Below are 13,040 nucleotides of genomic sequence, written 5' to 3'. Positions count from 1 at the left end.
GATCACCGTGGAGATCAACTTTCATTTTATAGCAACTTCACTAAATAGGTTAAGGACACTTACATGTACCTATGAAGTGTTTATTCACTTTGAATTGATCCCTGGTGTGAACAAAAGTGATGTATTGGATGTGATGTCAGGCCACTTCCCAGTGAACCCCAGTGCAGTGTGATTGCAGTTTAAATTAATCCACTTAATTGCAGGGAGCAACCTACAAAACTAACAGTGCCGCACCCTTTACAGTATTGTTTAAATATAGTATAAGTATAGTATTATAGTATTCAATAATAGTATTTCTCCCTTATCAGATTTTATCATGAAACAAGCTTGAGCCTCCCCTTAAGTGAATTATAAGTGGAAGCTCCAGAAACCATTTTTATACCCAATTTTCCAACAGGTTACTGATCTTTAATCAGGCTAGAGAAAATGCCACTTTTGGTCCACCCCCCCCAAAAAAAAAAAAAGACTACATGCTTTAGTAGCCAGTGAATTGGCCATAAATAGTACCTCTAACCACTTTTTAATTTCCTTTAAATAACAGCAAGAAATGTTGCTTTTTTTCCAAGGATAGCTGACTAGCTAGCTATCAATAGCAGTGCACATTTTTTTATGACTTTTTGTGTAGAAAATAACACCACCAGACAAGTATGTAAAGGCAGCACATACTTAATACTTGTTTAGACACTACGTATTACAGTGCATTGTGGGAAAGCACTGGATTTTCTCTCCTGTGTGTTTAACTACTAAATAGCACACTTACAAAGTAGTGCACTATGCAGAGAACAGAGTTTCAGAGAAAACCAGACAGAGCACTTATCAATTGATGAAGCCTCTCGGATTAGTGGAGGAACCTGTTCAAGATTAAACGTGCACTTAGAGAGCTCAGGAATGTGTTTAAGTGTGATTAAGGGTGCTTGGGAGTGAACCTGTGAAAACAGGGTGTGTAATAGCAGCACGTGCAAGTGACAGGATGAGCAATCGTGCATTTCATAGTCGCGTCTGGGCTTCCGGTATATAAATCTCTATACTATCCGCCCTCTCCGAGACTGAGCTTTGGCGAAATGAAGCAGCTCGTTTGGCGGCCATGAGCCTGCGTCGAGCCTCCTGCCTCTGTCGGTCCTGCAGATCCAGAGACCGGTCACGTGTCAATCCGGCGCCACGCCCTTTAGGTGGTCTTTTCACCGTTGGGGGCCACTTCCTCTCCTAGAAGGAGAATATAAGAGAAAAAGTCAAATACAACACTTTTACATTCTGTGCTTGTATTGTATAGAGGAGGCGGCAGTAGTTCTAAATTGGCATTAACAGTGTGGATGTGCCCCAAAACTTGCAACTTATTATGTAGGCCACAAACACATCAAATATCCCAACTTTAGCGTGGCACCAAGTTAACTTTTATTGATATTTCATTGTCTTCACATCATTTCCAAAATAAATTGATATTATTCATAGTTGCTGTGGGTGGGAGTGGAATGGACTTACAGCTTATTTTTAATTATTTAACATGTCAGCTTTTATTGGATAATTAAGAAAAGTTTCCAGACCTATCTCCACACAATTGTTTTCATAAAATATTACTGCATTTCAGGATCTCAGTGGTTAAAAGGCTCTTTTAACCTAAGGCATATAAAATAATTTCACTCTACTAACATGTGACTATAAGTTGGCCTAGTGGTTAGTGTGTCTGCCTCTTGACTGGGAGATCGCGAGTTCTACTCATGATCAGGTCATACTAAAGACCATCATAAAAATGGTACCTACTACCGTCTGGCAAGGCATGCTGCAATACAGATGTGAGGGGGGAAGTCAACTCTCGTGGTTGCCAGAGGACTACCCCCCACTGTAACCCTAGCTGTATTGGTGAGAGGCTGAAGGCTATTGAAACGGAAATCGGCGCCACACCCATATGCCTTAGCCCATGTTTACATTAGACCGTATCAGCGGATCATCAGATTAACGTTTTTAAAACGATTAGTGTGTACACAGCAACACCAATACACGATTTGCGTGCACACAGCAACACCAATACACGGATACGCTCGGCTCCGCAGGCATCCTGCGCTCCAAATCACTCCGCCCTGAACAGCGAGTGCCCTCTGGAGGGTGCGCACTCCGGCCTTGCGCAGCTCACAGAGTGCGCGAGTGAAGTGCACAACCAGTGATTCGGGACTGAGCCGCTGTGTGTGTGATCCCAGCGCATATCACTTACCACTTGCAAGTGGAAGGATGGCAAGCCTAAAGACAACTACACAATGGGCAGTATTTGCATCAGTATTTGCAGTATTTTCATACTTTTATACTCTTTAATGAAAGGTGATACAAGGCTGAAGTCCGCGCCGTTTTTCAGCAGTCGCGTCACATGACCAACGCCAGCGAATCAGGAAGGTGGATGTCACAGTGACGTTGTCCAGTGACGACGCCAGCTGGAGCTCAGCACAGCATATCCGCGTATCTCAATGTTTACACAGCACCGGAGCTGACACGATCTGGATTGAATACGTGGACGCTGGAGGATTCCCGTTTCCCGGCGTTTCCAGGCAGTTTAATGTAAACGGACAGTGCATCCGCGAAGAAAACGAGACCGATACGGTCTAATGTAAACTTGGCCTTAAAGAGTTGGTTAGTACTGGGACAGGAGACTGCCTGGGAAGACCAGATTCTGGTGTGAGAGGGACTTTGACTTGACTAACGTGACAAATAATGCATTTTTTTCTTCATATCACACAGCCGTCAGGTAGACATTCTTACAGACTAAAGACAGCTGATGGAAATTAGCCATCTGGCTAAATCTGGCATTTACCTCATAAAAACTGATGCTGATTAATTGCCCATGTTAAATAAATCAAGAAAATAAAAAGATGTACTACTGATCAGAAGTTGATGAGTTCAAATCCCAACACTGCCAAAGCATCACTGCTGGGCCACTGAGCAAGGCCTTTAACCTTAAACTGCTCAGTTGTATAAATGAGATAACTAATAGATAACTGCCAAATGCTATAAATGTTATTTTAAAAACAAACAAACAAACAAACAAACAAACAAACAAACAACATTAAAAAAAAGAAATATCACAAGATCATTAACAATAATGGTCTTGCTGTAATGATCAAAAGTACAATATTGGACTAATAGCGGAGCCCCATACTTAAGAGAATATGGTAATTCATCGAGCTGATTTTTGATGGCTTGGCCAAATGATGTCCATACCTACCGGTACATGCATATATACAATGAACGTGTACCACCACAGGGAACCTGATTGTAAGTACAAGGCAACATCTCTCATTAACACTTGACCACTGGACAACAAAATTTGAATCTTTACTTTGGCAAGATAGATGGGGTTTTAATCCAATGCTCATTTTTAACTTGCTTTAAAAAATTTTTATATATATGATTAATTACTAACAAACTGTTAGTTAAAGGTGATGGTTGTAGACAGATGCAAGTGCAGGAGGGTTTTTTACAACACAGGCAAGCATACAAATCCAAATGTTAGGCAAACAGCAGAGTCATAAACAAGCGAAGATGATCCGAGGTGCAAACAGAACAACAGAGGCAAGGCGAAAGGCAGAATCAAAAGCCAGAGTGAACACAGGCTTAGCAATGTGAAACACAAAGAACAACGTGTGTACTTTGCAAAGTCCTAGAGTTACTGGAGTCCTTATATGCGTGCCATGATTGCGCTCTGATCAGGGATAGGTGTAGGTAATTATTAGTCCTTGAGGTGCATGCAATGTGTTCAGAACAGAAAATGCGCGTGGATGTGAGTAAGAGTTCAAAGTGCATGGATGTAACAAATACTTTACCACCGGACAACAAAATTTGTATCTTTATTCATATAAAAGAGTTTTTTTTTTAAATCTAGCACTTATTTTTAATTTGCTTAAAAAAACCCCAAAATGATCATTTTGTAACATTTTACAGAAATACTTACAACAGTTTCATATAAAACTAGTTAAAACAGTTTTATTAATCTTGTTGAACAACTGAGTTTTGCTGTGATTGAGCTCTAATCAGGAAAAGGTACATGGTACTTAATCCTAATGGTGTGAGTGCACTTTGCAGTTCACTGCTGCACACAATGCGCATGGATGTGAAATATATAACCAAACAACTGTTTGACATATCAAGCTTGATATTCGATCATAACCATACAGTAATGATGTAAAGTGAAAGTGCTGGTTCACTGGTGTCCACCAGGCACCCAGCAAAGTCACACCATCATAGATGTCTTGGTGCTGTTTCTGGCGCATGGCATGCGGTGTCAAAGAAAGGAATAAATATGTATTCATAACTGCGATGCGTCTGTCTTTACTGGGATCACTGTCACATGACAATGCAGCAATTTATTGATGCAAAATACACTACACAATTTGATGGTTCATTCATGCTGCTACAGTGGATATAAAAAAAAAGTGTACACGCCCTGTTAAATTGATAGGTTTTTCTGATGTAAAAATGAGACCATGATAAATAATTGAAAAACTTTTCCCACCTTTAATGTGACCTATAACCTGTACAATTCAATTGAAAAACAAACAAATCTGTTTGGGAGGAAACAAAACAAAACAAAAACATACAATAAGCTGGTTGCGTAAGTGTGCACACCCTTAAACTAATACTTTGTTGAAGCACCTTTTGATTTAATCACAGTATTCAGTCTTTTTGGGTCGGAGTCTGTCAGCCTGCCACATCTAGACTTGACAATATTTGCCCACTCTTCCTTGCAGAAGCGTTCCAAATCTGTCAGATTGCGAGGGTGTCTCTTGTGCACAGCCCTCTTCAGGTCACCCCACAGATTTTCAATTGGATTTAGGTCTGGGCTCTGACTGGGCCGTTCCAAAACTTTTTTGGGGCCATTGTCGTGCTGAAAGATGAAATTCCTCTTCAGCTTTCTAGCAGACACCTGAAGGTTTTGGGCCAAAATTGACTGGTATTTAGAACTGTTCATAATTTCCTCCACCTTGACTAAAGCCTCTGTTCCAGCTGAAGAAAAACAACCCCAAAACATGATGCTGCCACCACCATGCTTCACCGTGGGTATGGGGTTCTTTTGGTGATGCGCAGTGTTGTTTTTGCGCCAAACATACCTTTTGGAATTGTGGCCAAAAAGGTCAACCTTGGTTTCATCAGACCATAACACATTTTCCCACATGCTTTTGGGAGAGTTGATGTATTTTTTTTGCAAAATTTAGCCAGGCCTAGATGTTTTTCTTTGACCCTACCTTATAGTCCAGACATATGGAGAATACGGGAGATTGTTGTCACATGTACTGTAGTGCACAACCAGTACTTGCCAGAAATTCCTGCAGCGCCTTCAGTGTTGCTGTAGGCCTCTCGGCAGCCTCCCTGACCAGTTTTTGTCTTTTCATCAATTTTGGAGGGACGTCTAGTTCTCGGTAATGTCACTGTTGTCCCATATTTTCTCCACTTCTTGACTGTCTTCACTGTGCTCCATGGTATATCTAATGCCATGGAATTTTTTTTGTCCCCTTCTCCTGACTGATACCTTTCAACAATGAGATCCCTTTGATGCTTTGTAAGCTCTCTGTGAACCCTGGCTTTTGCTGGAGGAGGCAACTGAGTAAATGTCTGAACTTTATTTGGGGTTAATCAGAGTCATTTTAATTGATGGCAGGTGTGAACCCAAAAAGACTGAATACTGTAATTAAACCAAAAGGTGCTTCAACAAACTATTAGTTTAAGGGTGTGCACACTTATGCAACCAGCTTTTTGTATGTTTTTTTTATTTTTTATGTTTTTCCCCCCTAACAGATTTATTTGTTTTTCAATTGAGTTGTACAGGTTATAGGTCACATTAAAGGTGGGAAAAGTTTTGAAATTATTTATCGTGGTCTCATTTTTTTTTTACATCAGAAAAACCTATCATTTTAATGGGGTGTGTACACATTTTATATCCACTGTATAATATTATTATTCTATTCAGTCTGATTTTGTGTCCTTGCAAATATTTTGCTCGTACACTCATCAGGAGCTCCGCTTTAAGCCAGTGTCTAAATATCTATATTATAAACTAACATATGTTGGTTTATAATATTACTCCAATACTGTATTTTGTCTCCATGTCCTTTTTCAATTAACCTCAAAAGCAACCCTTGGGGCACCGAAATCCAGTGAACTGTCAGCTTAAGTGTAATTGAACAGAACCATGGGCTTTTATTACTCTCAGAACAGGCCCATTATGGAAGCTTATTATAAACAATGAAGTCATTTCTCAATGTAACATAATTGAAGAAAAGCTAAAACAATAAATGCACATAGTAATTAAAAAAAAAACAATGCTAGAAATAAGGGAATTTGGAGAATGCATCCTAAGTTGCAAGAATTATTGTTATCTATTAAATTATTGTTGCATGTAAAGAGATGAGCATAATGAATACATTTATTATAAATCTATTATTGTTTCATGTTTAAACAGATTGCTTTTATTTCTCTCCCACATTTTGTGGCCTATCATAATTATGGAGTTATTGTATGGAATTATAATAAGAACTCTGAGTTGTCAACAAAGTCTAACATTGCTCACATCTTGTGAGCAGCATGGTCTAATAAATCTAGTAGAACATCTGTAAAGAAACCATCAGCATTATAGTGGTTATTGTATGTATTAACATGACTACTGGTAATTATTATTACAAAAAAAAAGTATTTTCCAGATGTCTCATTCAAAGCCATATACTGTATAGGAAGTAAGGAATAATACACAACAGGGCATGTTGCTATAGAAAGTCAATTAATGTTTACCTCATAATCAACGTCTTCTGACCAATCAGAATTAGTTATCCAATACCTTTCATTTACATAGAGGTGCATACATACATACACACACACACACACACACACACACACACACCACAACCAGCAGGCTATTCTTGGCTTCTACTAATATGATGACACCAGTGAGCTGCTTATGTTTTGAGAGAACACTAAAATCAAGTGAGACTAGATGGGCACACCTCCCATTGAGAGACTGCAGACCTCCACCGAGGACAATAGTTGATCAAAATATTCAAATGTTCAATCACAACCACGTTATATATTTGGATACATTGTTAAAATTATTAGAATTATTTACCTACATTTGTATCCGAGAGGATTACTGGTAACCATGAATGTGGATTGTGATATGGAGTCATCATGTTTCCACATTTGCTATGTTTTGTCATGACTGAACTTTACTGTGCTCTACTGGATTAAAGGTAAACAGCTTTTCGATTTCATAAAATTGGTGAAATTTAGTTCCCTCTGAAATTTGGTCATTGTGATATATGTTTATTTCTGTAATATCTCACAAAATACCAGGCCATTCTGTGGCTGGGAAGTTATTTAACTTGAAGGGATTCCCTAGTACCGGGAAGCACAGTGGTGTAGTGGTTAGCACGGTCACCTCACAGCAAGAAAGTTCTGAGTTCAAGCCCAGTGGCTGACGGGGGCCTTTCTGTGTGGATGTTCTCCCCATGTCTGCATGGGTTTCCTCCGGGTGCTCCAGTTTCCCCCACAGTCCAAAGACATGCAGGTTAGGCTAATTGGTGGCTCTAAATTGACCATAGGTGTGAATGTGAGTGTGAATGGTTGTGTCTATGTGTCAGCCCTGCGATGACCTGGCAACTTGTCCAGGGTGTACCCCACCTCTTGCCAATAGTCAGCTGGGATAGGCTCCAGCTTGCCTGCAACCCTATACAGGATAAGTGGTTACAGATAATGGATGGATGGGATTCCCTAGCAAATAATGTGCATGAAATCGCTCGCTTTGTGCAGTCAAGCAGACAGAGGAAGTCCATGTACGCATGTGCAGGTTTACCTTCTTTTTCTTTTGGGTTTTATGGCAGCTGGCATCCAGTGTTGCATTACTGCCATCTACAGGTTTACCTTTGAGCATGCACTGACAGTTCCATCATTCTGTCACTAAACGAACAGCTGATCACACCAAGGTGCTCGCTGAGCGCCGATATTTATTAGTTTGGTCCTACATTTCCTTTCCTTTGCAACATAACGTCTTTTCTTCTCACTTTCCGTTACTTGCTTTCCGTTACTTGCTTTCTTCTCACTTTCCACAGTTGGTCTTTTGCGTTTCATTTGCACACTCACGTCCTCCATTTTTCTTTCCTGTTTCAAATTTGTATCCCACAATGCCTTGTGCAAACAGGGAAAGCCCACCATGTGATGCATGATGTAGTACTGTATCTTGAATTGGGTCATGGTGAAGCAGGAAAAAAAAAACAGTGGAGAATTTAGGGCCACGTGGTCCTAAATTCATTAATTGTTCTATTAAAAAACTAATGAAATTGGAAGTCTGTGATTCAAATTCAGTAGCTTTTGGTCCAATAAACAAAAATAATTGGGTGTCAGGGAAAATTCTTTTTATGACCTACACTTGAAAAATCTGAAAGGCAGTCTATCTTTAAGACATTTGAAATTATTGACTACAGACTTCTGCCAAGGCCAAATGCTATATCTTGCATCATTAGCAAAAAAAAAAAAAAAAATCATAGATCCACCCCATGTCTCCGGCCCGCATCAAAATTGAATGAGCTCTTTCTTGGCTCATGCTAAACCCTTCCACCAAGTTTCATGAAAATCAGGTTGGGAGGTTTTGCCCAATCCTGCTTACAGACGGACCACACCATAAACATAACCTCCTTGGTGGAGGTAATAAGTCCCTGACTTGTGTATAATCTGCCTGACTCAGGATTTTGCTTGCAAACAAAAAAAAGGCCAAATTTCCTTCAATTACTCACACAAAGGGTTGATCTGTCTGACTTGTGCGCATACATAGTGGCATGTGCACAAGCATCAGTGTGAATAATGCATATTCGGGGAGGAAGTGCATTTTCAAGAACAAATTCGGGCAAGGTGAAATTATGGGAATGTCACAAATATAAGGCATTGGGTTACAATTACATTCATTCATTTTCAGGTCAGGGTTGCAGTTGGTTCAAATCCAATGTACAGGAAATTTAGTGTCACTAATCTACAAACTTGCATGTTTTCTGACAGTGTAAGGAAGTTGGACAACCTCGAGGAAACCTATGTGAACGTGGGGAAAATGTGAACCAAAGCACAACAGTGGCAATGCTATCCACTGTACCAGTGTGTCATGTCACTATGACGAGTGTAACCCTCATTAAATTAGGGCTACTAACCTCAGGAGTAGTAAAAGTTATTGCCTAAAGAGGGTGCATTATGCGTCTGTTCAAGGGAACTCCCCATGAATAAGAAATCTTTTTTTCTTCCCCCCAAGATTTTCCCATGAAACATGTTGAGATAGAAACTCCCGGATTCTGGTATGAAATAACATAAAACACTAAATATTATCATAGTTACATGGAATTACACTAATAAGGTTATTTCCCAACTAGACGTCCAACTTGAGAGTTCAACTGAAGTGATTCCATCGAATAATCCGATACTAGAAACTCCGGTGAGTGAACACGTTTTGGCTAGTCAATACTAGAATTATGCTAGTGAATTTAGGAAAGAACTAATACTGCTTTTAAGTTGCTGTTTGAAAGATTACCTCCTTAAAACCAATCGGAGTAATAATATAGTAATTCTCACTGTTCCAACAAACTTTAGTAACCTGCTATCATAGTTAATATCATGTTTAATGTCAGACAGAAAAAGTAAATGTTAACCCCACGCTGGTGATTACTCTATCGTTGAGGTGACGTTGAGAGACAGCTAACGTCTTGACTGACTGGCGCAGCCTGCGAGTTGAGTCAGCATTGCGAGTTGGAATGTTATAAGATGCGTGGCACTAAGTTGTTTACGGTTCAGCCACGCAGCTTACGTTCGTAGCGGTTAGCGCAGCTTACGTTAGTAGCAATGGTTTACTATGCAAACGCATTGCGGACGCATAGAATCTGAATAGCCAATGCATATCTTGAATAAAGTTAAAGTGTAAACACTGTAAATTATTTTTATGTTTAAGTCAAGTATATTGACTTGATACAGTAATGAGTTGTCACATAACATATTACTGAAAAAGATATGTGGAAACATATGAGCACTTTGCTTCATAATAGGGGTGTTCACACGGCAACTTTTACTCCGGTGTAGCACCGGGGCTGCCCCGGTAGAGCGTTCACACGGTACAAAGTTATACCAGTGTAGCCCCTGAAAGCTGCTTAAACCGGTGCAAATCTAACCCTGCATAGGAGGTGGTTTAAGAAATTTACTCTGGAGTAAATGCTAGTTTGCGGGGCAGCACCGATATAAAATGGGACGTCTGAACGCTACAGGGGTAGACTCGCTACGCGTGAGGAGAGTTGATTACATACGGGCATTGCATAATTTGCATCCTGGTATTTTGCGCTTCCAAAATGGCGAATATCAACAACAGAACTGCGTGTCTTCCAGTGTTGCCAGATTGGGCGGTTTTAAGTGCATTTTGGCGGATTTGAACATATTTTGGGATGGAAAACGTCAGCAGTATCTGGCAACACTGGTGTCTTCATCCACGTTGTTTTCCCGGTGCTTGGTGATGCCATGACAACCGGGAAAAAGAAGTACATTTTCACGCATGCGCATATTTCATTTCCGCATTATTACTATCGTATAGCACGGTCGCAAAAACTGCCGTGTGAACGCAAGTGGGGCTGCACCGGTGCTAACACACTTCTCCCTAGTAAGCAGGTTTGTGACGTGTGAACGCTCCACAAAATTTACACCGGTGTAAGATATATCGCAACAAAATACATCGGTGCAGCATCAATGCAAATATGTGCCGTGTGAACACCCCTAATGTCTCGTCTCGTTATCTCATCTCGTTATCTCTAGCTGCTTTATCCTGTTCTACAGGGTCGCAGGCAAGCTGGAGCCTATCCCAGTTGACTACGGGCAAAAGGTGGGGTACACCCTGGACAAGTCGCCAGGTCATCACAGGGCTGACACATAGACAACCATTCACACCTACGGTCAATTTAGAGTCACCAGTTAACCTAACCTGCACGTCTTTGGGGGAAACCAGAGTACCTGGAGGAAACCCACACGGACAACATGCAAATTCCCACACAGAAAAGCCCTCGCCGGCCACAGGGCTCAAACCTAGACCTTCTTGCTGTGAGGCGACAGCGCTAACTACTACACCACCATGCCACCGCTTAGTAATGTGAAATACTTTATTTTTATTTGTACATTATTTTGTGAAGCACCTTGAAAATGCAAGCTTCTAAGCAAGTGAAGTTCTAATGTTATATTAGTGATTACAGTGATGTTGTTCTATTGCCTCAATGTAATCTGAGTGCATCCAGGTAATGGTTACACATGTAGAAAAGAAGCTGATGAGATCTCATGTAAGAAGTCGAATTAGGAAACAGACACTGATTATTCTGCACTTTGTATAGATTGTTTTTTATGCATATAGAAGAAACTGAATTCTGTGACTCTGAATGCTGAGATGGCGAGCCAAACCCAGGTTGTGGATGCGGTGTGGCCGACCGTATGATCCAGACAGAACCTGATTCGTTTATCAAGAAGACATCAGATCCAAGTTCTGCCTGTCAGGTAGTAAGGTAGTTAGAGGTACAGTACACATAAAGACCCGGACCAGAACGGAACTCGTGGAACCTGCACGCACACACTGTGCATGGACTGAATGAACTATATCCTGGGAACTGTACACACACACACACACACACACACACACACACACACACACACACACACACACACAGAAAGGACAGAGTTCTTTAACAAAGACTTGACAATTGCCAAACAATCTACTCTTTTAAATTTTTTTTATTTTACACTGTTTTGTATTGTAGTTGTTGCATGACCGATTGTGAAACAATAAACTGGTCATTTGTTCAACTTGTTCTTTTTCCTTAGGTCTACCTCTCCTTCGAATCTAGTAGATGTTTAGTGCTTTTTCCTAGTACTGGCCCCAGACTAGCGCTACATGAGGAAGTAAAAATTATGTTGCCTGTTCATTCAAGATCTTCATATTAAAGTTAAGAGGGTCCATTTTATCAGTAGTTCAACAGATTATGTTTTATTTGTGGATCGTCCTGGTCCTGTGGCACACTTTGGAATTTTGTCACCATTTGTATTTGGACGGTCTGTGGGTACTATTATTTATTGATCACTGAAATGAAGACAAACATTACAGTCAGCATGAAAGCTGAGGCTATTTTGTAAGGGATTTGAGAAAGTCACTATACACATGATCTAAAGCACTGGCCTTCTCTTCCGGTTCCTCCACAGTTCTCCACTCATTTCTCTTGATCTTCTGTAACTCATCAAATTTGGCTGTGACGTCATCAACAGAGAGCTGCAGCAGATCCCAGAATCCAGCCAGATCTTGAGCTGTGGGTCGGGGCATTGCGCTCGGGTCCTACAAAAACACAACACAATCACCAGCTATAAAAGTTTTCAGTCATCCGGGACATTTTAAATTGATAAGTACAACCCCGATTCCAAAAAAGTTGGGACAAAGTACAAATTGTAAATAAAAATGGAATGCAATGATGCGGAAGTTTCAAAATTCCATATTTTATTCAGAATAGAACATAGATGACATAGCAAATGTTTAAACTGGGAAAATGTATCATTTAAAGAGAAAAATTAGGTGATTTAAAATTTCATGACAACAACACATCTCAAAAAAGTTGGGAGAAGGCCATGTTTACCACTATGAGACATCCCCTTTTCTCTTTACAACAGTCTGTAAACGTCTGGGGACTGAGGAGACAAGTTGCTCAAGTTTAGGGATAGGAATGTTAACCCATTCTTGTCTAATGTAGGATTCTAGTTGCTCAACTGTCTTAGGTCTTTTTTGTCGTATCTTCCGTTTTATGATGCGCCAAATGTTTTCTATGGGTGAAAGATCTGGACTGCAGGCTGGCCAGTTCAGTACCCGGACCCTTCTTCTACGCAGTCATGATGCTGTAATTGATGCAGTATGTGGTTTGGCATTGTCGTGTTAGAAAATGCAAGGTCTTCCCTGAAAGAGACGTCGTCTGGATGGGAGCATATGTTGCTCTAGAACCTGGATATACCTTTCAGCATTGATGGTGTCT

The 13,040-nt window shown here is 40.4% G+C and overlaps 1 protein-coding gene across 1 annotated transcript in view; it reads right to left on the bottom strand.

Moving 5' to 3' along the window:
• Positions 1 to 987: 987 nt before the first annotated feature.
• Positions 988 to 13,040, bottom strand: part of dlgap2b (discs, large (Drosophila) homolog-associated protein 2b) — a 194,083-nt gene continuing 182,030 nt past the window's right edge. The window contains exons 9-10 of the mRNA XM_060917902.1: positions 12,197 to 12,355; positions 988 to 1,200 (exon numbers count right to left, since the gene is read on the bottom strand). Of these exons, the coding sequence (XP_060773885.1) occupies positions 988 to 1,200; positions 12,197 to 12,355 (372 nt within the window). The remainder of the gene's footprint in view (positions 1,201 to 12,196; positions 12,356 to 13,040) is intronic.

This window comes from Neoarius graeffei, chromosome 3 (genome assembly GCF_027579695.1).
Source record: "Neoarius graeffei isolate fNeoGra1 chromosome 3, fNeoGra1.pri, whole genome shotgun sequence".
Taxonomy (NCBI): Eukaryota; Metazoa; Chordata; class Actinopteri; order Siluriformes; family Ariidae; genus Neoarius; species Neoarius graeffei.
This window is presented reverse-complemented; position numbering and strand designations above follow the sequence as displayed.